This window comes from Thamnophis elegans, chromosome 2, assembly GCF_009769535.1.
Source record: "Thamnophis elegans isolate rThaEle1 chromosome 2, rThaEle1.pri, whole genome shotgun sequence".
In the NCBI taxonomy this organism is placed as follows: domain Eukaryota; kingdom Metazoa; phylum Chordata; class Lepidosauria; order Squamata; family Colubridae; genus Thamnophis; species Thamnophis elegans.
Window position 1 is genome coordinate 87,388,289 of NC_045542.1, and position 24,179 is coordinate 87,412,467.

The 24,179-nt window shown below is 36.9% G+C and overlaps 1 protein-coding gene across 1 annotated transcript in view; it reads left to right on the forward strand.

Moving 5' to 3' along the window:
• Positions 1–5,675: 5,675 nt before the first annotated feature.
• SPOCK1 (SPARC (osteonectin), cwcv and kazal like domains proteoglycan 1) overlaps positions 5,676–24,179 on the forward strand; it is a 469,310-nt gene continuing 450,806 nt past the window's right edge. Inside the window, exon 1 of the mRNA XM_032208795.1 lies at positions 5,676–5,852. Coding sequence (XP_032064686.1) covers positions 5,676–5,852 — 177 coding nt within the window. The remainder of the gene's footprint in view (positions 5,853–24,179) is intronic.

The following is a 24,179-nucleotide window of genomic DNA, read 5'->3' on the forward strand; positions in this document are numbered from 1 at the left end:
AAAGTAAAGAAAGAAAAAAGAAAGAGAAAGCAAGAAAGAAATTTTGCTTGCACAAAATTGTTTTTCAGAAATGAGTGTTTTAGGATAGAGGCACCAGTTCTGCTACATAATTTTACATCTTGAACTTAATTATAGTTGTTTTTTTCTGGGAGGGATGCTACAGGCTTCAGTTATGTGCATAACAATTTTTCCCTTTCCCTCTGCACCAATCCATGACATATGCATATTTTCATATTACTATTTTTTTTGTGGGGGGATGGAGAGTGGACATGTGGTTTGCCAGTTCTGATGCTGTTACAAAGCTTCTAGAAATCTTTTTTGAGTATCTGAGAACTGGCAGCAGAAGTTTCCAAACAAGCCAGGAGCAAAATCAATCATTTTATAACCACTTCATTAAAACCTTCTCTTCTGTAAGCATGGACACATCCACATTCCCATACAGAATGTAGAAAATAGGACAGAAAGAGATAAAGACAAAATGCCCTCCTTCTCTACTGGCCATGTGGATGAAAGGGAATTGGGAGATTTCAAAGAATTCTTTGTGGGAGAAACTGAGTTTTGCCAGCACTGTGCTTGCATCTTTTATAGCCTACACAGGTCATGGTATCTCTGCTGATTCTCACAATAGGATTTCACATTGGTTTGGGCTTCAGACCTTTCTTCTCTCCTCCTCCTCCTCCTCCTCCTCCTCCTCCTCCTCCTCCTCCTCCTCCTCCTCCTCCTTTGATGTGCCCGTTTTCTTCTCCAGGAAATAAAGCCCTTGTTTACTCATACCTATCATTAAATCACAAAAGAGAGCTGTTGACTTTGTTAGCATTTATCAGTTCTTAATGGTCCCAGTTGATGCTTTAATCTGTATTCTTCAGCTTTCTTTCCCCTTGTTCTCCCTCCCCAATCTTTCCCCCACTTTTTTCCCAGTCAGCAAGTAATGGGAGGATACACTTAGAGCATGATAGGATTCAGAGAGAATATAACAGAAGGATACATATAGAGTATGCATTACTCTAGAGACTTTATTGAACACACACACACAGAGAGAATACAAATCATGCACAGTATTGCATGCCAATGTGGTGTGGTATATTATTCCTGAGCCTGTACAATTTCACATTTTAAACTCCATTAAATCATAGCACCGTAAAGATTGTAAACATTTTGCTTTTTACTTTATATTTTATGCCCATTTACTTGGAAAAACATCCCTTTTTAAAGTAATAATGATTAGATACGAAAATGCAATCACATTTACAAGCAACAAAATGTTTATAAACATATGAAGCTATGGTATTGAAAGCCATATCAACTTTGTTCAGAGCCAGTTCAGATATATTAACACCTGACTTGTTCACACTGTCTTTATCACATAATTTAAATCAGGGTTTTCCAAAATGGTCAACATTGACCTCCAAGGAACAACGAGCCTACTCAAATAATCAATTGCTACTTGCACTATATCTTTTACATTATTTTCATATACAGATATTTGGGGATCGGTCTGAAACATCATGAAGAAGCTGATGAGCTGAAGAGTTTGAAGATCCTTGCTTTAAAAGTTTGGGCTTTTATATATAAGGAGCTTGATTCTGCTTCATTCTATAGTAGCCAAATTTTGTTACTGTTATTTTATTGATTTGGCAATAAAAGCAACTTATTTATATTTCCTTTCAGCAGGGAAAGATGTTTGGTGGCCATGACTGACAATCTGATTCTCTGGTCATATGTAGTATTATAATTGAGTACATTGTTTAACTTTTCATCAATAGATTAATACAATCTAATCATACTTCATGAACTGTTAATAAATATAACTAATCAGTAAGCAGGAACTTTTGACTTCATAATATCAGTGGTTATTTTTTCATTGTTTTTAATGTATTAAACTTTGCTCTTCTTATTTTTTTTTCTTATATAGTTACCCAAAAAAATGTGAACTTCCTAGGGAAGCTTCAACCTGTAAATCTGTATATTGCTAGCCTAAAACAAAGCAAGTGAATATCTTGGATCTACTGAGAAAGCAGCTTCAGTCATTACCATACTGCAGTCTTAAAATTTGCCACTTGTTGAAGCAATCCCATATTTTTTGCCCCTCAAAAAGATTGTTACTAATACCAAGATCTTTGCTGCACCATTCAATCTGCTGACAATATATTCGACAGAATCCACTGGGACAGTGGAAGTCAAACATTTCTAGAATCCGTACTGGTTTAATAATGAAACTCCCTTATACATCAGGTGATCTTATTCTGCTCAAATCTCAGCACTGGAATTAGACACAGTTGTTGGAAATAAATCCATTCTTACATTTACAGGCAAAAATGTTTTACTACTACTGTGAAGAATAAATAGCTGTGATGTTCTGCAGCTTCTGAAGTATGTGAATCACTGTCAAAGATTAAACTTACATCTCAGGCTGAGTAGGATCAGAAGGGATTAGTAGTATTTGAATGTCATAATTGGGTAAACACAAAAATACACAAAAAACTGTCTTCTGCAAACATTATCGACATTAAAATATCTGGGATAAACAACTGAAAAGTCTTCTTGGAAAATACAGATTTAACAGCAATAACCTTATTGATACATTGAAGATGTACTAGAGTATTTTTAAAAAGTTTTAAATTTTTTATCTCTGAAGAAAATAGACCTTTGGCATTTATACTAAAAGTAAAGAGAGGAATTCTGGACCAATATAGTTCTGTGTGTACAATAACAGTACCGTGTTTTCCTGAAATAAGACAGGGTCTTATTTTCTTGTGACCCCCAAATAAGTACTTGGCCTTATTTTCAGGGAGGTCATTGTTTTTGAGGTGCAGGAGGTGGCGAGCGTGGTCACCACATGGCTGCTGCTGTGTAGCAATATTTTTGGGAAGGGCTTATTTTCGGGAAAGTGCTTATTTTAGCGCATGCTAAAATCAATTTTCATAATCTTTTTGACATGCATTTAGTATGGAAAGTGCACAAAACTCTCAGCCCTGCAAATAATCCAATAATGAATAACCTGGGCAACAATCTTGACTCTGAAATTAAAGTTCTTGGTTATAGAAGTTGTTACTCCATCTTAGAATTATGCTACACTCATATTATTTAGAACTGGAGGGTACTTCAGAGGACAAGTAGTGTTGAATTATTCTCAATATAGGATATAACTACATCAACCCTAAAAAGAGTCTTCAGTATGAAAAAGGTGTATTGACATTCAGAAGGCAGAAACAAAGAACTATTCTGCAGTTTTTTAAAGCCCCCGTGTCTTTGAAGTACATTTTTGAATCAAATCCAAAATGTTGCAGTCGAAATAATCTATTTAAATACCTACAGTTCATGACAGTGTAAAGTATTACTATTATTATGGTTGATCTCACAGTCAGTATTATATCACAGGCATGGCCCAGATATTGATGGTTTGATGTTTCCACTGTTCAAATTTCCCTTCAGCCATTTTCTTTCAATGTAACCCAAACTTGGACTAAACACATTTTTAACTTGTTCATGCTTGCTTATTATTATTATATGATTCATCACATAGTCAGCTGGATATTTAGACTGGATTTGGCATTGTTGCCCACCTATAAAGTCCTTTCCAGGGACCTGGGCTGGCAATTTTCATTCATCATTCATTCATTCATTCATTCATTCATTCATTCATTCATTTTCTATAGTCACTGAACTCAACAAAGTAACTTTGAGTTACAAATTTCAAATTAAACAATAAAACAATTAAAAAAACATTTAAAAGATTCACAAAATAAATAAGTATAAACAGCAGCTGTGATGATTAATTAGATAATAATAAAGCCAAGTAACAGGGCCCTTAATGCCACGTTTTCAATATGTCAATCATGGCAGTTGTGACTTATGGAAGTTGAACGCCAACATTTCTCAAGATCATCAAATTGGGGACATCTGCTATAGAGAAATCACATCTGCATATAAGTAGCTGCTGAACTTAATGGACTGCATGGTAATGTAAAGAAATGTAAACACAACAGGTGATTCACTACTTTTTTATTAAAGAATTTTGCCAATAATGTTTTTATCCCATTTTGACTATTAACTCTCATTTAAACACTAAAATCACAAAATAAATCACATGGTGGTTTTACTGCAGTCAGAAGAGGACTGTTCCAGACAGGACTTTATATTGGCTGAATTCATATACTCTCTAAGCCAAGAATTTTTATTGTGCTTTATGGAACAAGCTTTGTGGCCTACTTCATTTGCAAGTCCGAGCTATAATAGATTGCACAGTTCAAACACTGCACAAAATCAAAATCAAATTAGTCACATTACGGAATATGGAATCCAGCCTGAAAGATAATTGGTATCACGAGCATCCAATGAGGAGGGGAAAGGGGGCCAGATGACTTAATCAAGCAAATGATGTTTACGGTATAGATAGTATACTTCTACGTAGTTACTATATACTACTTATCTACTTATAATAAGAATAGTATCAACTTGTGTTAGATGCCGTGATGCAAATGCATAATTTTATCATTGTATCATTTTTATGACATCATAAGGGCTTCTAACATATATCTAACATTGGTATATATATTCTATTTACGCAGTAATACAGTATAAACTGAATGTTAGACACAGGCCAGGTTTATACACTTTGCTCATTTATTTTTACATACAAAACCAGCAAAGGATGGTTTATAACACAGCACGTGAAGCCTGTGAACTGCAACCTATTCAATAAAGCAACAGTATAACCAAGCCACGGCTTCGGGGATCCTTGAACCAGACCCGAGAATGAAAGACATCATACGAGGCCAAACGCTCCCAAAGGCTTCCAAAAGGAAGGGAGAGCCAGCCAGTCCAGGAAGAGCCGGGAAAGAAGCCCGCTCGCGTTCCGCTCCAGCAGCTGCAGTGCCGTAACTCGGTCACTAAGTGGCGCTAGATTTCGACGCTTCGCGACGAGCTCGTCGGAAACTCGAGCGCGCACACATACAACCCAAGCCCAACACTTCGACAAGCACGCACAAAGCAGCTGGGCGAAGCTTTAGAGCGGGCTTCCTGGTGTTTTTGTTTTTTTTTACTCCGAACCGAGCCGGAGAGGAAAGGGGAGGGGGGGTAAAAGGTGACTCGGTTACCCCGAGACGGCCGGAAAGAGCGACGCAGCCCCTGACGGCGAAGCATTTCGGCCGAAGGTGAGTATAGAACTAGAGGATCCCGGCTGGAAAACTTGCAGGTGGCTTTGCCCGGTTGGATGGGGCATCTCGCGCCCGCCCGCTTCGCTTTGGTCACGTTCTTACACTTGGTGGAGAAGCGGCTGCTCCGGGCTTTTGGCCGGGAGGACAGGACAGGATCGGGAGGAGAAATCCCACCTGGTCGCCTCAAACTTTGCCGAGAATCCAACCGCTGTTGGTCTCTGGGCGACTGCCGCTTGCTTGGCACTTCGGTTCTCATCGCTCGGTGGCCCTCGGTGCTCTGCGCAACGGTATGAGCTGGTGCGAGAGAGACAGCTCCGTTGCCCAACATACCTGACTAACCCACGTTGTCCCTCCAATGGTTACTCTCCCCGCTGCGTTTCTGAAACACTTGGGTTTTTTTTAAGTGGCTCACTGAGCCCGGTGTGTGTGTGTGTATGTGTTTGTGTGTGTGTGGGGGGGGGGATAGTAGCCTTTCCTTCTCCGCATCTTTCCACTCATCCTTTCTTCCTCTTTTGCCAGATGTACCGGATATTAGCCGTAGCGCTTTGGTGTTTTCTGCAAGCAGAGGGCAGGCATCCAGAGATCACCCTTCGTAGCAGCAGCAGCAACAACAATGGCAATTTTTTGGACAATGACAAATGGCTGAGCACCGTTTCCCAATATGACAAAGATAAATACTGGAACAAATTCAGAGATGTAAGTTGTATTCCTGTGCCTATAGCTACAGTTTGTGCTTTGCTCAAAACGTCCTGGATTTTCTTTTCTTTCTTTCTCTGCAAGGGGCTCTTAGTAGGAGAGGACATGGTTACATCTGTTGGCTGCTACTATAGTGTTGGAAGGAAGTCGACGGCCCTTTAAAAATCCCCTGGATTTTATTATTTATTTACTTTGTGTGTGTGGATGTGTGTGTGTGGGCACATGCACACAAGCATGAGCGCTGTGGTATGCTTTCAAATAAGTGATTAGTTTTCTTGGTCTTCCATTTTCATTTAGGACTTCTAGGAACTTTGCTGGTTTGCAAATTAATCACTGTGAAGTCCTTCCAGTTCCCTCGGAACTATTTACTAACAGAACCCCCATCTTGATGAGCTTTCTATTGCTGTGGGTGGTAGTAGGGAGACCGAAGCATGCTGTTCCAGTTGTGAATCTATTTATCTACCTATCTACCTATCTACCTATCTACCTATCTACCTACTACCTATCTACCTACCTACCTACCTACCTACCTACCTACTACCTACCTACCTACCTATCTATCTATCTATCTATCTAAGCAATTAAGTATGATCATAATTCAAGAACACTTTCAAATATATTTCGTTTGTGGTTATGTTGTGACACAGCAAATCATTTTTGATGGAGTAGCAAAGATATTCTAAGTGAAACTTAGGGAAAAATGACATATCTGTGTTATTCACCAGCCTGGAAGAGAATGAAATGGGACGGGTTTTGTTTGTGTTGACTATCCATTAACAACTGTTCGTCTTAACCACTTATAATTCCCTAGAAGAGTCAAGTCCATAATGTTATGTATCTACTATAGGTGATGAACCATAAACAGTAGTTAGCTAACTGTTCACCACAGAATGTTCTGACACAATAAGGATTGTGTAGGATCGCAATAGTTGGGTGTTTCACTTGTCTGTATCATACAAGACCTTATGCAGAGGCCCAGTCAGAATATTAAAATGGAATCAACTTTTCTAAGGCTGTAAATTACCAATTGAATTGATCTATAATTGAATATCCCCTAGTCATATATTTTCAGTTTAGATAAATATTAAATGTATGGTAAATTTCAGGATGTTAGGGATAAAACTATCAAGTCCATAAAGTCCATAAAATCAGACATGAATACTCTTCATAAAATCCATGAAGTATAAATTGCAGCCTTAATCTTTGAGCAAAACTGAATTTAGAAATACTATAAAAGTGATTATATGCTTTATGTCCATCTTTGAAATAACTGTATTAAGTTGAAGCATACAATCAAATATCTATTATGTGACACGTGATGACATTGAAAGGTTTAAAACAATATAGGGATATCTTTCACCAGAAATGTTGTATTTGAAAATTACAAAGGAGTCATTGATGAAATCTTATATAAAAGTTTTCAACGATAATTCTCTTTAGCCAATAACTTAATCATAAATAAATAAACCTGAAAAACAAATGTAGACAGAAAGCCAACCTCAGGGATAGGTTCATCATACTTCAAACTTTTAAAGCTTTTATCAGGATGCAGATATGTAAAAGTATGTTGAAGTAAATATGGGGAAGGAGTAAATAAAAGTTTCCACCACTATATTATTTTTCAGTAATCAATTCATAATTTATCTGTTCATTAATGCTTATCTTTATCCTAATAACACAAAGAAACAGCTTCACTTTTTTTCCTAGTTTGCAAATCCTTTTGTATCTTTCCAGTTCCAGATCAAAAATAAACCTGCGTAAGGTTAATTGGTAAAATAAAGATTCTGAGATTGTTTCATAATCCTGCTTTGCCATCTGTGTAAACAACCAGACACATAAATTTGGGAGAGAGGTTTCCAGATTGCAGCAGCATAGATTGCCTGTCTGAAATGGTACCAAGGAAAGATGTTTTTTCAAAGCTATTTAAAAATGGGTAAAGTATAAGCCACTCTATTTCTTTCAATAAAACGGTCTGCACAATTTATGGAAAAGAGTTTACTATTATGCTAAGAAGAATATGAATATGCTGAACAGTGCTTACTGTTAGCTGTAGTCTCAAACTGCTTCTTCTATAATGGTGCAGCATACTGGCAAAGCTGGATATTATTTTTCTTGTGGTTGCAGAAGCAATTTTTCTTTTGGGTTGGAAAGAATAGCAGAGACATTATCTCCTGAAAAATGTAATGACTTTTGGCCAGTAAAAATGAACAATAGTTTGAGCAACCCCAATACATTTCACCGGGGCTTATGTACCAATATTCTTACAACATTGATCCCATTGTTAAATAACATTTTATCTCAACTGTAGAATGAGATGGAAAATTTGAGCTTGGACATGTTTTTTTATGAATACAAGTATTCCTTGATTTACAATGATTCATTTGGTGACTGTTCAAAGTTACAATGCACTTCAAAAAGTGACTTACAACCGGTCATCACACAAATGACTGTTGCAACATCCCCACAGTCATGTGATTAAATTTTGGCAAGTGGCATCCAGCATCTTGGGGTCATGTGATCGGCATTTTCAATCTTCTTATCTGACGTCTGACAAGCAAAGTCAGTGGGGGAAGCTAGATTTCTTTAATGACCATTTGATTTATTCCATTTGTAGTTAAACAAGTGTTTTTCTTAACAATCATGGCAGAAATGGTATAAAATTAGGCATGACTCACTTAACAATCACTTTGCTTAGTAGCGGAAATTTATATTTATTTATTTTATTTTATTTATTTATTGGACATTTATAGGCCGCCCTTTTCCCTGAGGGGACTCAGGGCGGCTTACAATCACAAAGGAAAGGGAGTGTAGGACAGTACAAAAAGAAATGTGAACAAAAGTAAATTAAACAATAAAACTCAACATTCACTCAACATTCGGGAGGGGCGAAAATAGACTTATCCCCAGGCCTGATGGGCTAGCCAGTTCTTGAGGGCTGTGCGGAAGGCCTGGACGGTGGTGAGGGTACGAATCTCCATGGGGAGATTGTTCCATAGTGTCGGAGCCGCAACAGAGAAGGCTCTCCTCCGGGTAGTCGCCAGTCGGCACTGACTGGTGGATGGAATACGGAGGAGGCCAACTCTATGCGATCTGATGGGACGAAGGGAGGTAATTGGCAGAAGGCGGTCTCTCAAATTCTGGTCCCATTGTGTTTTATAAGTTGAGAACTACCTGAATTATTATTTAAACATGAAACACATCAAGGATACAAAGCAAACCAGGGTGGGAACAATCCCATTTGTTTTAGGATTGACAAAACCTTTTGGCTAAGCTGCCTGTCAGCCCTTTGAGCTAGAAGATACAGGACTTCTAAATGTCTTGGAAAATACTTGAGTATGGTTTGGGTGCTGTAACAGAATATGCCGAAGCTACTCTCTATTTCAATTTGCACCTAATCCAATCAAAATAGAGTTGTTTGGAGCTTGTTTCTCATGCTTTCTACTTTCCCAGGTCTGGGATATCTTTTTTAAAAAAAATAGCTCCACATTTTGACATTCAATCACACTTGGTATTTTCACTTAGTCTTGTGAATCATCATCAATATTAACAATTAAAGTCTCATTAAGTAAAAATCACCCCAAGTGTAGTTTTTCATTGCTTTTTGAATATTTTTTGACCTCCCAGATTAGTTTTTCTCCCTTGGATTTCACAATGTTCTGCCCTCCAATTGTAAAGTAGATCTGATTTTACTTAGCTTTTTAAATAAGGTAGTGCCACATGGCAAGGAAAAGACCATTCTCCTGGTCTCAGTGGAATATGGCTTTCTATTGGAAGTAACCATTACACAGCTATTCCAATACCTGTACAATGCTAGCCTTTTGCTGTGACTTTGCTGTATCTTAATGAAAATAGTTTAAGAGTTTAGATCTCTGGAATGCGTTCTAATAATCTAGCTTTTTTATGTTGAAATATTTATAATATTTATAATATTTCAACTTATTTCAACTGAACAAAAGGAAAATACTTTGGTGAATTGACAAATAAATTTGCAAGCTCACCCTTTACGTGGAAGAGATAAGCCTTTAAAGATGGATAGCGGTCAATGAAAAATTACATCTTGGCATTGAAATCCTGACCCAGTGGTCAAAATATTTTTGGGGAAATATTCTAAAGCAAAATATACCCATGTTGCTAAAAGCATGTGCTTCATCCAGACTCATCCACCACTCAACAAAAAAGGGGCTGCAGTGTCCAACTCATATGTACAAAGGGCCTTTGATTGATGGCAGTGTTTTACATTCACTATTATATCCCGTTGCAGATCCTTATGCTTTTGGTATGTGAAAGTCCATGGCAGTGGTGAAATTCAATTTTTTTTACTACTGGTTTTGGGTGTGGCTTGGTGGCATGGCAGGGGGAGGATACTGCAAAATCTCCATTCCCACCCCACTCGGGGGCCAGCCAGAGGTGGTATTTGCCGAATCTCTGAACTACTCAAAATTTCCGGTACTGGTTCTCAAGAATCTGTCAGAACCTGCTGAATTTCACCCCTGGTCCATGGGCAAACCTGGATCTGGCCACTCATGTGCTGCAGTTACTTGTAGGAAGGAAGTTGAAGCTTTATTTAGTATCCCAATTTAGCAACAGGCTGCCACAACACAGCCATTGTTTCTAACCCATCAAACCTCAGAAGTATCCTGCCGGGGTCCTTATTGTTGCCATTTTTGCAGTTAACAATGTTCCCCATGAATTGATCAATTTCTCTCTTGAACAAAGGGAATCTAAAAAGCCAGTTTTCAGCCAATCCTCAACATTGCCTTGCTTTGTTTTCATAGCGAGGGGAGAAAAAAACCTTGGATCGATCCATTTTAAAGAAATGTGGAGAAATAGGGAAATAGGCAATTTAACTTTTGCAAAGGGAAAAGTGAACTGCTCAAAATAAAAATGACTGAGACATAACTGCATGGCACTCTTTATTTAATAAACTTATGCCGTCTAGTTCCAAACTACCTTGACTTTAGCTGGACTGGAGAAGAATCAAGTAGAACTAAGACAAAAGTTTTGGACTATGGGGGTTTACCTCTTGCATAATCCAGCACAAACTCAAATGGAGATGGGTGTTTAGAAATAAGAAATATAAATAACTTTTTGTAGGGTTTATACGTATTTATGTCCAATTCTCTTCTAAGAGGTAATATACTGGTCATAGGATTCCCCCTTTCTTTTCTTCTCTTTTCTTTTCTTTTTCTTTCCTGAAAAGAGACATGTGAGTAATGGGCTGAGAGAAAGTAGCTGACCCAAAGGCACTCAGTGAGTTTCATATCGAGAATTGATTTGAACCGAGTCCTTTAATGCCACAAACACCCTTCCACACTGGTATCTGTACTTGAAGTCTATTTCTGTGTCACAGCAGTCAAAAGGTAATCAGTTGAACTGGAAAGCTCCAAGCACTGTAGAAAAAATAGCTGCACAAGTGTTTTCCACTAGAAGAAGGAGCTCATGAAGCCATCATAGAAGCCTCTAAAACAAGAGAACAGTGCTTTTATTCAACATATAAGAATTTGATGATATGTTTGTAAAAACAGAAAGGCTCCTTCCATTTGTGTGGCTTAGGGTGATTCAGCAGAGAGCATTTGCACTATGGATCAAGAGAAGTGAAGCTTCATCTGTCCCTTCTGCAAGTCCTCTTCCTCCCTCCCTTCTGCTAAAAAAACAACCAAACACCTACTCTGAAAGTTGGTTTATCCACTAGATGGGATATTGTATAGTAAAAGAAGAGAGAATGGCTAAGATTGTTTTTTCATCTCCTATAAACCAAATATGCCAAGCAGAATTATATTCATGGAATACTTCAAATACAGGTGAAACTTGAAAAATTAGAATATCGTGCAAAAGTTCATTTATAGCAGTAATGCAACTTAAAAGGTAAAACTACTATATGAGATAAGACTCATTACATGCAAAGCAAGATATTAAAGCCGTGATTTGTCATAATTGTGATGATTATGGATTACAGCTCATGAAAACCCCAAATCCACCATCTCAGAAATTAGAATATTACATGCAATCAATAAAACAAGGATTGTACATAGAACAATATTGGACCTCTGAAAAGTATAAGCATGCATATGTACTCAGTACTTGGTTTGGGCCCCTTTTGCAGCAATTACTGCCTCAATGCGGCCATGACATGGAAGCTATCAGCCTGTTGCACTGCTGAGGTGTTATGGAAGACCAGGATGCTTCAATAGCGGCCTTCAGCTTTTCTGCATTGTTCGGTCTCATGTCTCTGATCTTTTCCTCTTGGCAATGCCCCATAGATTCTCTATTGGGTTCAGGGTCCACACGAGTTTACTGGCGAGTTTAATGATCATCTTCTGAGTATTAAACTTTGAGTTCCCACATTTGAGTCCAATCACATCTGCATGTTCAAGAGTGTGAGAAAACATTTTACAGTGCTGAAGTCCTGTAGAATCAAATAGGCTTATATGCTAGTAGAGAGACTGATAATCTGTACATTTAAAATGTTAATTTCTTTAAGCAAGAAGCTGTTTTATTTATTCCAGTAGCTAGTATCTCCCCTTTTCATAAAAAATAATATCTAGATGTTTGTAAAGTTAGTGACTTCTTTCATATTTTTTTTTGCTGATTTTGTCTCATGTCTTTAGTGACAGTACTGATTTTGTGCTATTCTCCCTTCCCTTCTGCCTCTGAGTATACTCAATATTTAATGGGTTAATAAAATAATAATTTAGATTTAGATAACTTTGGCAGAATGTACTTTGCAGATACTTGGGAATCATATATATATATGCATCTTGATTAGCTTGCTGTCTGAATATAGAGAGCATCACAGATGAACAATATTTTATGTTGTATATGTGTAGAGATTAAGGCTAGGATCAGGGAGAGTCTGGCCACTGAAATGCAGTGGGGGTTTTAGGCCTGTCACTCTCACAGTCCAGCCTACTGACGAGATTGCGTTCCTGCAGATATAATGGAGGGACAAGCCTGTCCGGTATGCTTGCGCACTTGGTGGAAAAGTGAAATAAAAATCTAACAAATAAATACTCTTTTAAAAAGAAAACAAGCTGTAGTGGCATTTTTCCCAGTGGTAGCGCACAAATAATCCCTGTTCAAATAGGAGTGATAATTTGTCTGTGCATAGCGATAGCTCACATTTCTAAGCTTGTTATACTGTGAACAGCCTGACTCGCAGAATAATTCTATTATTTTATAGTGCGGTCATATGCAGAAGGCTGAAGTACATGGGTTATTTGATTTTGATGAAGCTTTGCAAAGCTGATTCACTGTTCTATGAAACATTTTCATGTGCACCAGCAATTAATCATAAAACCCACGAAAAATATGTTTTGTACATACAAGGCAAAGCAGGGATTCTGATGACATTTACAGTTTTCAGTATAAAATACAGAGTGATCTCTCTCGCCTTCCCGCCCTCTTCTTTTCAGAAATATTATTTAGATTCCAAAAACTTTTTTTTTTGCTTCCCCATGGAATGGTGATAAGAGCAAATCAGTGCAGAGACAGTCCAGTACAGGGTTTGAAAAAGGCAGCATAGAGAAATAGAGCTAGGTGTCAATGGTAATATACACAGTATAAAAGAGATCTTGGAGGAGTGGGGGGAAAATAGTACCTCAAAACATAGTTAACAATCAGGAAATGAACATTTTCTAGTCATATCTAGAAAAGAAATTGGATTTTGTTCTTGGTCTTGCATTCTGGAAAAGATGATCAAACAGCTCTCAGAGGTTCACGTTAACAAATTCACTTGCCCATGGCTGCTAGAATATTGGTTATTCTGTTTCTAGGATACTGTGAATTAACTTACCAATAAGACTCTGTGGTTTTGTTTGAATGGGCAAATGCCATTGCACACCAACATTCTGATAGCCTCCTAACAGTTCCATGTAGATGCTAAATGCCATGGAGGATTAGATGTTGCATATGTGAAAGGATACACTTTGTAGTCCTGAAGCATTTTATTCTACGGAGGCAGCAGGCTTCATCTTGATGAGGCAGTTTGATATGCGTTAATAGTAACAACTAATAGGAAGAGCTCTCTTTATGCAGAACAATGATCTAGAATTCAACATGATGCAAAATTAAATCATTAAACCACGTGGCCAACACATGTCTAAAAGAGCTTCAATAGTTGTTTACCTAAGTATATTTTTTAAAAAAAACCTTCACCTAGCTCTAAGCTATGTGTATTAATAGTTGGCTAAGTGTTATATCAGAGGGAAGTGGTGGCTTAGTGGGCTAAGACGCTCAGCTTGTCGATCAGAAAGGTTGGCAGTTCGGCGGTTGAATCCCTAACGCTGTGTAATGGAGTGAGCTCCCGTTACTTGTCTCCAGCTTCTGCCAACCAAGCAGTTCAGAAGCATGTAAAATGCAGTAGAAAAATAGGGACCACTTTGGTGGAAAGGAAACAGAGTATCATGTGCCTTCGGTGTTTAGTCATAATGGCCACATGACCACGGAAACATCTTCGGACAGTGCTGGGTCTGTGGTTTTGAAACCAGAGATGAGCACCGCCCCCTAGAGTCAGCACATATGTCCGAGGGAACTTTACCTTTACCTAAGTATTATATTATTGCTCAGGGTGCATGTTATTGGTAGATATGAGTCTTTTCGATATGGCCCAGGCAAGGATGCCATAGACAGGAAAAATGTGTATAGGAATCTTGAAAAACTGTGGTTCGTAGGCATACCATAAATATTGCAGGATCACTGCAGCATCATTAATTTTCTTACAACTAAGTGTTTGGTACCCCTTGGCTTCTAAGAAAACCAGAATGAATTGGCTGCAGTACTGTAGGAATGGAATATATGAAATATAATTTAATAATAAACATTATTTAAAAGTTCAGAATTGCAGTTCAAGCCAGTTATTAATGATCTGAAACATCTCTTTAAAGTTGTCATGTAGCTTTGCTAACTGAACTGAACTGGAAATCTGTTTGGAAAAAAAATGTATGGATGACTTGAGAGACGGCCTTCTTGTGTGCAAAGAATATACTCTGCCTCAGGATTGTAGAACTCCCAGAAATGTGTCAGAAAATGAGCCTCCTATTTTCTTGCTTTCTTAAAGTATTTGAAATACACCACCTTCTTCCCATTTTAATTTTTCTGACTCCTTATTATTTATCAGTGTAGCTTGCTGATTTTTTTCTTTTACTTAAAAGATCGTGTTTTTCTCAGGTAGTTGCTGTAAAATGTCAAATGACATATCAGCATTCACAATTCCTTTAAACTGCCTTTAAACAAATTTTCTACTTTTGTAGAGGCATTAAAAGAAGGAAAGTTACTGCTCTTTTCGATGATCTCTCTCTTTTTTCGTTCAAAAAGAATAAGAACCAAGTGTAAGCTGCTTCTATGCATAAGAAACTTTCTGTTTTTCATCCCTCAATAACAGCCCTTGTGGCGCAATAATTAAATGCAGATTGCAGGCTAATTCTGCCCACAGCGACGGATTTGATCTTGACTAGTTCAAGGTTGATCAGACTTCCATCCTTCTAAGGTTGGTAAAATGACCCAGATGGTTGAGGGCAATATGATGACATTGTAAACTGCCCAGTGAATGCTGTAAAGCACTATGGAGAGGTATATAAGTGTAAGTACTATTGCTATCTTTTTCAAGCATGAACTGGTGATGATGACACCGTTTTGCCATCTGACAAATAATGTTGGAATGTATTAGAATGGTCCACTTCCTTTCTCACATATATAGCTTCATTCTTTGTAAAGACACTTAATGATTCTCCCCCAAAATTTTCTTTTTCCAAGGATCACTTTGTTTATTTGTCCCAGCTTCTGCCACCTAGCAGTTCGAAAGCATGTAAAAATGCAAGTAGAAAAATAGGGACCACCTTTGGTGGGGAGGTAACAGCATTCCGTGCGCCTTCGGCATTTAGTCATGCCACATGACCACGGAGAGGTCTTCGGACGATGCTGGCTCTTCGGCTTTGAAACGGAGATGAGCACCGCCACCTAGAGTCGCGAACCTTTACCTTTACCTTTTGATGCTGGCTGATTTCTTATCAGGTCTCTTCCTATATTGCCCATATTGTCTTGGTTGCTATCTCCAAAACCCTTGTAAAGACTATGGTAATCCTCAGGTCTTTCATCTCAAGTGGAAGCTTTCACTTTTGATGAAAGTTTCATTAGAACTGGCAATGAAGGGCCATATGTATATGGAGGATTTTCCTTTATAGTCCCTTCAAATGGTAACAGGAGAACTTCTGCCTGTCACTCTGCACCCAGAAGGTGTGTTCTCTAGTCAAGGTGAGTGAGAGTTAATCCAACTTTTCATGGTGTCAAGCATGCATAACTTAATGGGGTAGCTAATTGTAGTTCCCATGATAGTAGTTCATATTTGATAAATACAGCACATATATATTTTTTGCAACTTTTTGGAAATCTTAGTAATCAAACTTGATCATACACATCTTATATGAGCTTCTGGAGTTTGGATTTTATTCTTATAAACCAGTTTGCATTTATTATTAGTATTTTCTGGAAATTATTTCCTCTTTTTATCACCAGGGAACAAACAATTATGCTAAGATTTAATACTTAATTATTTCTAGCGTTTTTCCTGGTTTCTTCATCCCATCCCCTTCATTGCAGTTGTAAAAAAGAAATGGAAAGCTTTTATTTCTATATTAAATTAGTACATATTTGCTGTGTGTCTCTTTATGGCCAGATTGTGGTAAATCTTAAAATGATTTAAAAAGAAAGACATTTTCAAATCATTTTAGATTTTATCCACACTGCACATTCTAAAGTATTCAAACAGCTTACAGGCTTCAATAGTTCTTTTCTTGTTACCTTTACAAGAATAGGGCAGAGATACCATGTGGGAGTAGCTTTAGACATCATTCAACATGTATACTTTAAGAAGCAGTGCTCCAGAGTTTCACTTAGAAGTTTTTCTAATACTACTGTTGTTTCCTAATACTACTGTTGCTTGACAATTGTATCCAAAATAACAATTAAAATTGATTTCACTTTTGGTACAAAGCACCATTGTCTTGATGTGAAAAATTATTTTCTTAGTTGAGATCAGGTATTCCACCTCACATATTTCTATTCCAGGTCAGATTTCCCTCCAGTTATTGGGACATTCTGACAATTACTCATGTAATTATCTTACGCTTCCTTATTTTTCTGCACTTTTAATTTAATTGGACACATGGGACTTCAGTTTACCCTCTTTTGCCCTCTCACTTTCTCAGGCTCTTGTTTAGTGACCTCTCCAGGTAGGTCTTGTTGCTGTTTTTCCTCCCTATCAATGGAATTCATAAAGTCTTCCGTTTGATATCTGCCTGAAAACAACATAAACAATATGTTTATCAAGCTCTTGGGAGGCCGTAATATTTAATTATGGCCTAAATTTGGCTGATAAGTCACCAAATTTTTTATATGGAGGGGGCTACTTCAGTGGGAAAAAATAGATTAAGTGGCATTTTACTCTAAAGGAAAAAGATCTGGAAAATCCAACTATGGCATATTAAACAGATGGAGGTGAAGTATGTTAAAACCTTAATGTTAGTCCTACTTGTAAATGCTCCATTTGTCCAGCCTAATGGACAAAAAGAATTTCAGCTCCTCTGTCCGTGTAGAAGGGAATGTCTTTATCAGTATGCAGAAATATCTGAAGATCTGCACACTGTTTCTCTACCCTGTCAAAGAAGCTCAGGTTCCTTAGCAGGTAGCTTTTTCACCCAGCACCCAGAGATGGAGAGAGTCCTCTCAGCAGCTTGCACTCTTTCTTGCTGTCTCCCCATTGATTCAGTGGAAAGCGCGCAGAGAAGTTTGCAAATGGTGGCTACATGATCATGAGTGCTCGGCAACTGGTCGGCAGCTGGGAGGGAATGGACATTTTGCTGTAACCTTCTCCTGGAGTGGAGAGGGAATGGAGATTTTACAGTATCCTTCTCCTGCCATGCCACATCCACCAAGCCACATTCACGGAACCAGTAGTAAAAAAAATTGAATCCCACCACTGGCTGTAATACATCCTTTCCAAAACCGTTGTAACTTGGAATACTCATTAAAGGCTACCAGTATCTATTCACCTTCCAATTGAAAATTTGCTACATATTTTTTATTTATGCAGAGATCATTTAATGATGAAAACTTCTGACAGTAGTGATAAAGATCACTATCATTGTCACAAAATTAAAGTTAATAATTAGGAGAGAGACAAGCATACATTTATTAAAAGCACTTACTTGAATAGATCTTTTTTTAGCAAAATGCGTCTATAAAGCATGAGTAGGACAATTTAATTTTTATATTTATACTATTGCATTGTGTGTCTTGAGTAACAATTTCATTTGAAAGACTATAGGTCTGTTTGCTGAAAAAGTACACATAGCTAATTTAGTTTCCAGTTTGGCTGAGCTAATACAAAATGTTTATTGAATTCATAATCACAGATGGAACATATGGCATGGACCTAATTTTACAATATTACAAGTAATATTTAACTGTATTTTTGTTTCTTTATTAGGTTTACATTAAACCTAAAATATTTTTTTAAATTTGTTCAGCTATGTAACAGAAACTGAAAATGTTTAGACATTTAATGTTTGAGAACACTGTGAGAAATGGAAGAAATTGAGAATTAAAAGGTTATTAGTTTATTTTATTTGCATAGATTTAGGATACAAAATGAAATATCTTTGGACAAATCAGGTTGTGTTTGGGATTTTTGTGTTTAAACAGTTTCACATATGCAAAGTATTCTGCAGGTGTAAAGTCTTGGAGAATTCTTTATTGTTAAAGTATGTATTTCTTTCACTTGTTTAGTTAAAAGTAGTTGGAGATATGTGTGAATGTTACATTTAAATTTATTCTAAATGTCCATAGCATAATAAAATTCAGTGCTGTTTTAAAAGTGAAAAATTAATGAAGTACCCGAATATAGAAAAAGCTTTGGGCTTTGACACTTTGGGTTTTAAAGTGGTTTAAAATATTTGCACATTCCCTTTGACAAAAAAAGCTTATTCTTTTCTTCTATTTCCAGTTTCACGTTGACTTTTCAAAGGAAGTGCAGGAAGATTTTGTCTGCGTTTCACCATGACACAAATTGTACTAGGAAGCTGGAGGGCAAAACAAAATAGTTTCTTTGGTTGGTGTAATCTACCTAGGAAAGCAGTTTGTTGCCCTGGAGGCACTGTTGCTAAGGTCTGTGTGAGCTCTTCAGCACTGTAAGATTTTAGATACAAAACCTGACTGGTAATTAGTTATGAAGTGATCCTTTCCACAATTCTAAATGGAAAAAAAAGGAACTTTTGTCTTTTCCCTCAAGTGCCTGAAAACACTCCAGAGCACTTTATTCCTTTAATCTAACAGATATATTATTTTTGTATCCCGAAGAGGCTGGAATGGATTATTGCATCTAGTCTTATATTGTCTGGATCAGTGGGTTTTGGTTTTCCCAATTTCTTCTTGGTTTAGGTTCAGTTGCCTTAAAAAAGAACATACATAATATTTTGGATGCTTATCTACGTGAGATGGCTTATATTTATCTTAACATCACAATGAATACGATGCCATGTTAGATAATTCAACCATTTCTTAATATTGTATTTTCATTTCTTAAAGTACATATAGAGGGGGCAAAGTTCTAATTTCTAACTATATACAACAATATGTTATCACTTCTAAGATATATTTATTTAGCGTGGCATCAGTAACCTCAAATATTTAATCTTTTATAGTGTATCATTCTTTTCTGCATATGCCCCTCTATGCTATTTTGCAAACTGTATCTTCTGCATGCTACCTGAAATGCTATATATTTTCCCAATGGGAGTTGTAGAAATAGAACAAAAGACTGCAAAAATGTAAGAGCTATAGAATTGTTTAGGTTTAGCAAGGAAGATTCAGCCATCAGGAGATTCTGTCTTGTACCTAATATGGTAGAATTAGAAGTGGGAAGGGACAATTAGATTATTATCTTTGCAAGAATCTAACTTAAAGTGTCTGTTAGAAGTGGCTGTCCAGCCTTTTCCTGAACACAACTACTATGAGAGATTCTGCTATGTCTCCACGTAATATGTTCCATTTTCCAATTCCTGTGATTGTTAAGAATTTCTCTTTCTCTCTGTATTTATCTCTTTCTCGTTCTTTATCCCACATACAATGCAAACATTATTCATGTAGCTGGGTCTTTGTATGAATGTTGTAACCATCAGTGGGTGTTCTTTCATTACACTGATACCCAAAAGAAGGGTTTCATTAGCTGCCCAGAGTCATTCTGGAATCATATGGATAAGAAAATTGATGAATGAGTAAACAAACAAACAAACAAAACTTCCCAAATTAATTTCAGTATGACACTGCTATACATGAAAAGATAGTATAGGTAAATATTGCCTAGGTTGTTAAAAGTAGGTAACCAAATAGGGAGGCTAAAATAAGGATGCATCATTTAAGTTAATAGCTATTGAAACATTTTATAACACTCTGGATGAGCTCTGTGTCAATATGAGAATGCAGTTGATCATTGAGCATTAGAAATGTCAATCAGAGCATGCAAGGTGTTCTTCCTTGTTTACATTCTGAGAGTTGGGTAGCATGGGTGGGAAGATGAGCCTGAAGAAAGCCCAGAGGCTTAGCTCTAGGAAAATCTCCATCTGTTAGAGAGATGAGTATCTGGCTGCTTATTTCATGTTAGAAAGATCGCAAAAATTTATAGCCTGTAGACGCCTTGTAATATTAAGAAAAATCTATTTGTAGCCCATTTTAATTATTTACTAAACTTCCTGCTAACAAAGTGGGAATGATGTTCCCTATGTTTCCTACTTATATTCCATTTAGTCATCCTGTCTCATATGTAGAAATGAAGTAGATAGAGGAAAATAGAAGCAAATAACAAAGAATTACCATACCAGGAAACAGTAGCAAAAACAATAATTATTTGGAAATATTTTTGGTTTAATAGAATTTTGGTTTTAATTTTGAAAAAAAAAAAGAAAGGAAAGTATGGATAATCCTCAGTTATTGACTACTGTATAGTGACTGTTCAGAGTTATGGCAATACTAACGAGGAGAGTTAGGGATGGTCCTCAAAATTGTAGCCATTGGCATCTCCAAGGTCCTATAAGGACCAGATTGTTGGGGGCAATATGCTGACTCTCTGTAAACCGCTTAGAGAGGCCTGAAAGGCCTATGAAGCGGTATATAAGTCTACTGCTATTGCTATAAAACATGATTTGAGCACTTGGTAATCAGCACAATTTAGGAGTCACAGCATCTCAAGTCACATGATTGGTGACCTTCATTGCCAGCTTCTGTCAGTGGGGAAACAGACAGAAAAAAGTCAGTGGGGAAACAGGCAGAAAGTTGCAAGTTGCCATTGCGTGACATCACACTTAACAATCAATCAGTAATACCAGAACTGCCATTGTAAGTCAGCATAGGCAGGTGATTTTTTCCCCCTTATAACCAATGTGCTTAGTGATGTACTTATTGGTCCCAGTTATACTTGTAATTATCTTTAAAGGAACCTTATAATAGAACTGATATGACTTAAAAATACCAGGCTGTAGTATGGCATTCCTATCAGCTAAATTTCTTAGCCTAATAATAAATGTCTCACGCTATTTGCAAACAGAACAGTTTTAGAATTCTCAGTCTGGAATACTTAATCAGTTTAGCCTTTGGGAGTATTGACTCCAATATTTCCTTTCCTTACTGCATTAATAAGGGAAGCACAATATTCTTTCTTGTAGAAACATGCCCAGAATGTAATTTCTAAAAAAAAAAAAATTGGGAAGAAACTTTTATCATATGAATACCCGATCCCAAGTTTCTTGTAAACTATATTATATTTAATATTTAAAATGTCAGGGTTCACATTAAAACTACCAGTAAATCTTGCTCTCTGCACACTTAACCTCTTATGTGGCACTTGACAGAAAATTCTCAGATACATCTCAGCTAAATTAGGCTGTGTTGCACCTAGAATGAAGCTGGAGATACATACAAATGATTTGCTCAGTGCAGTGCAAAGAAATCAATGCCTTCATTTATATCTGTGCAACAGAAGTTAAATTCTAGGGTTTTTCCTGCTACCATATTGGCCAATATTTTGGTGGCAGTGAGAGACAGCTAGTAAATTTTTACAATACATCTCTCTTAGCCTGGGAACCAACATTATACTTAACAGTCAGCAACAATATGAGGATTTGTCATTGTCATGACCTTATATTGATCTCAGTGTGGTTATTATTACTTCAGCATGTTGCGAACAAAATAACTCTTTGGTAAAGACTACAAGGTGGTTTATATCTGACTACTAAGAATATCATTTTTAGAACATGTCTTTCCTCTTCAATTTTTCTTCTTTCAGTATTCTTTTAATTTAGTTTCTCCCTCTTAATACGTGTCAGGGCAAGCTGAGCTCATGTATGACTGTGGTTAGTTATAAAACTACCTAGGAACAAGTACTTTCATACAATTATAGTTTCAACATTGTTTGTGAGGCAGTACAGCAATAGCCTTTTTGATGTATGTATGTATGTATGTATGTATGTATGTATGTATGTATGTATATGTGTGTATATGTATATGGTATACGTATACCGTATATGTATATATATGTATATTAAGGTGACTAGACGTCCGGATTTCAGCATGACAATCACGCTTATAACAATTTTTTCCCGTGTCCCTCCGCGTTTTAAAAAAGTCCCGATTTTTTTTCTGGCTTCACGTTGAAAGCCCAGTGGATTTGCTTAAGAATCTAACCGGGGCAGAAATCCTAACCGGGGCAAGACAAAAGACACCCTGTCTAACTAACCTCTCTCTCTGTCTCAGTACTTTCATCGAAGATATTAAAACTTAAAGCAAGAAACGGACCCCCCACACTTTTATAAGAAAAAATGAATCATTACCATAGAGCTGCAGGAAACACCTGGCTAGAGAGGGAAGCAACTGTTACTTCCTGGATTTTCCGGAGGGGAGGGGCACGGAGTTTGGAGGCCTGCTCGTGTGGGGAAAATGGTGCTCTTCTTTTTTTCTTTGAAAACTATTTCCCTGGGACTATTTAACCATTTTAATTTGCTCAGTTCTTTGTATTAACATCTACATCATTCTGGATTGACTGGAGTGTCTGGCTACTAGTGAGTGGGTTTTTTTCTTTTATTTTTTAATGTATTTTATAATATATTTTATTTATTGTGCATAGGATTTATTAAAATAGTTTTTTCTGTGTGGATTAAGTTAAGAACTCCCTGTTATTAAGCTTCCCTCAATTCATCTCTGAGTAGATTCCCACCAACTTCAAGATCCCAAGGGCACATCTTGGAAGCTACACCTTTGCTTAGTTTATAGATGATGCCTTTCCTTAAATATGAAAATAAATACATTTATTGTTCAAATGTGTACATCTCAATAGAAATGACTCTCAGGGGTGACAACAATCCACTAAATAATAATATGAAACAGTAATTACAAAAAAAAGGAGCAAACTGTTATGAAAATTATTATTAAAAATAAAGAATAAAAATGGAGTTATTAAGTATATTAATTGCAGCAACCACAATACAATATCTCGGTCCTTCTTTTCATTAAACTAGACATACCCAATTCCAAGGAATTAAAAGATGCTTGCTCCTGGGGAGGAAAGCTATGGCAAATCTAGACAGCATCCTAAAAAGCAAGGTGAGCAGATTTTCAGTAAAGAGGGACACCTTTGACTGGGGGTGGGGCTTGATTAAAAATTTTGTATGGAGCAACAAAATTTTCATGCAACGCAAAATAGTATTGTAATATTTTTTTTTATTCAACATAACTACAATTTACAAATATAAATTGTAACTGTTGCCAAACATCAAAATTTTGATCTTGTGACCATAAGGATGCTGCAACGGTTGCTAAGTGGTGAAAAATGGTCATCAGTCACTTTTTTCAATGCCATTGTAACTTTGGTTGATTTTAACTGGCTGATTTTAATACAAATGTAAATACTTCCTGTATAAGCAAGCATCCCTAATCTTACAAAGTCTTATTTTTTATGTATATCTTCATTCTCATACTATTTATTTTATTGAAGCCATTTTAAGTGAAGTTACTTGCTGTTTAATGCTCTTTATTTTATACAAAACCTCATGGACTAGCTTGCCAGGAATGGATAAACATAAATTGGGCTATCTCTCTTGCAAGATATCGCAAACAGAAACAAGAAAGTCTGAGGTTATGCCATGCTATATTTGTAATTAGTTTTGGATTGTTGAGCACTGCAACTTGATACATTTTTTCTGAGTGCATGGATTCACAAGGCAATTGAGACAGCAAGGAAAGTGGGGTGGAAGAGAATGATTTTGTGGGAGAAATGTACAGTTAGAA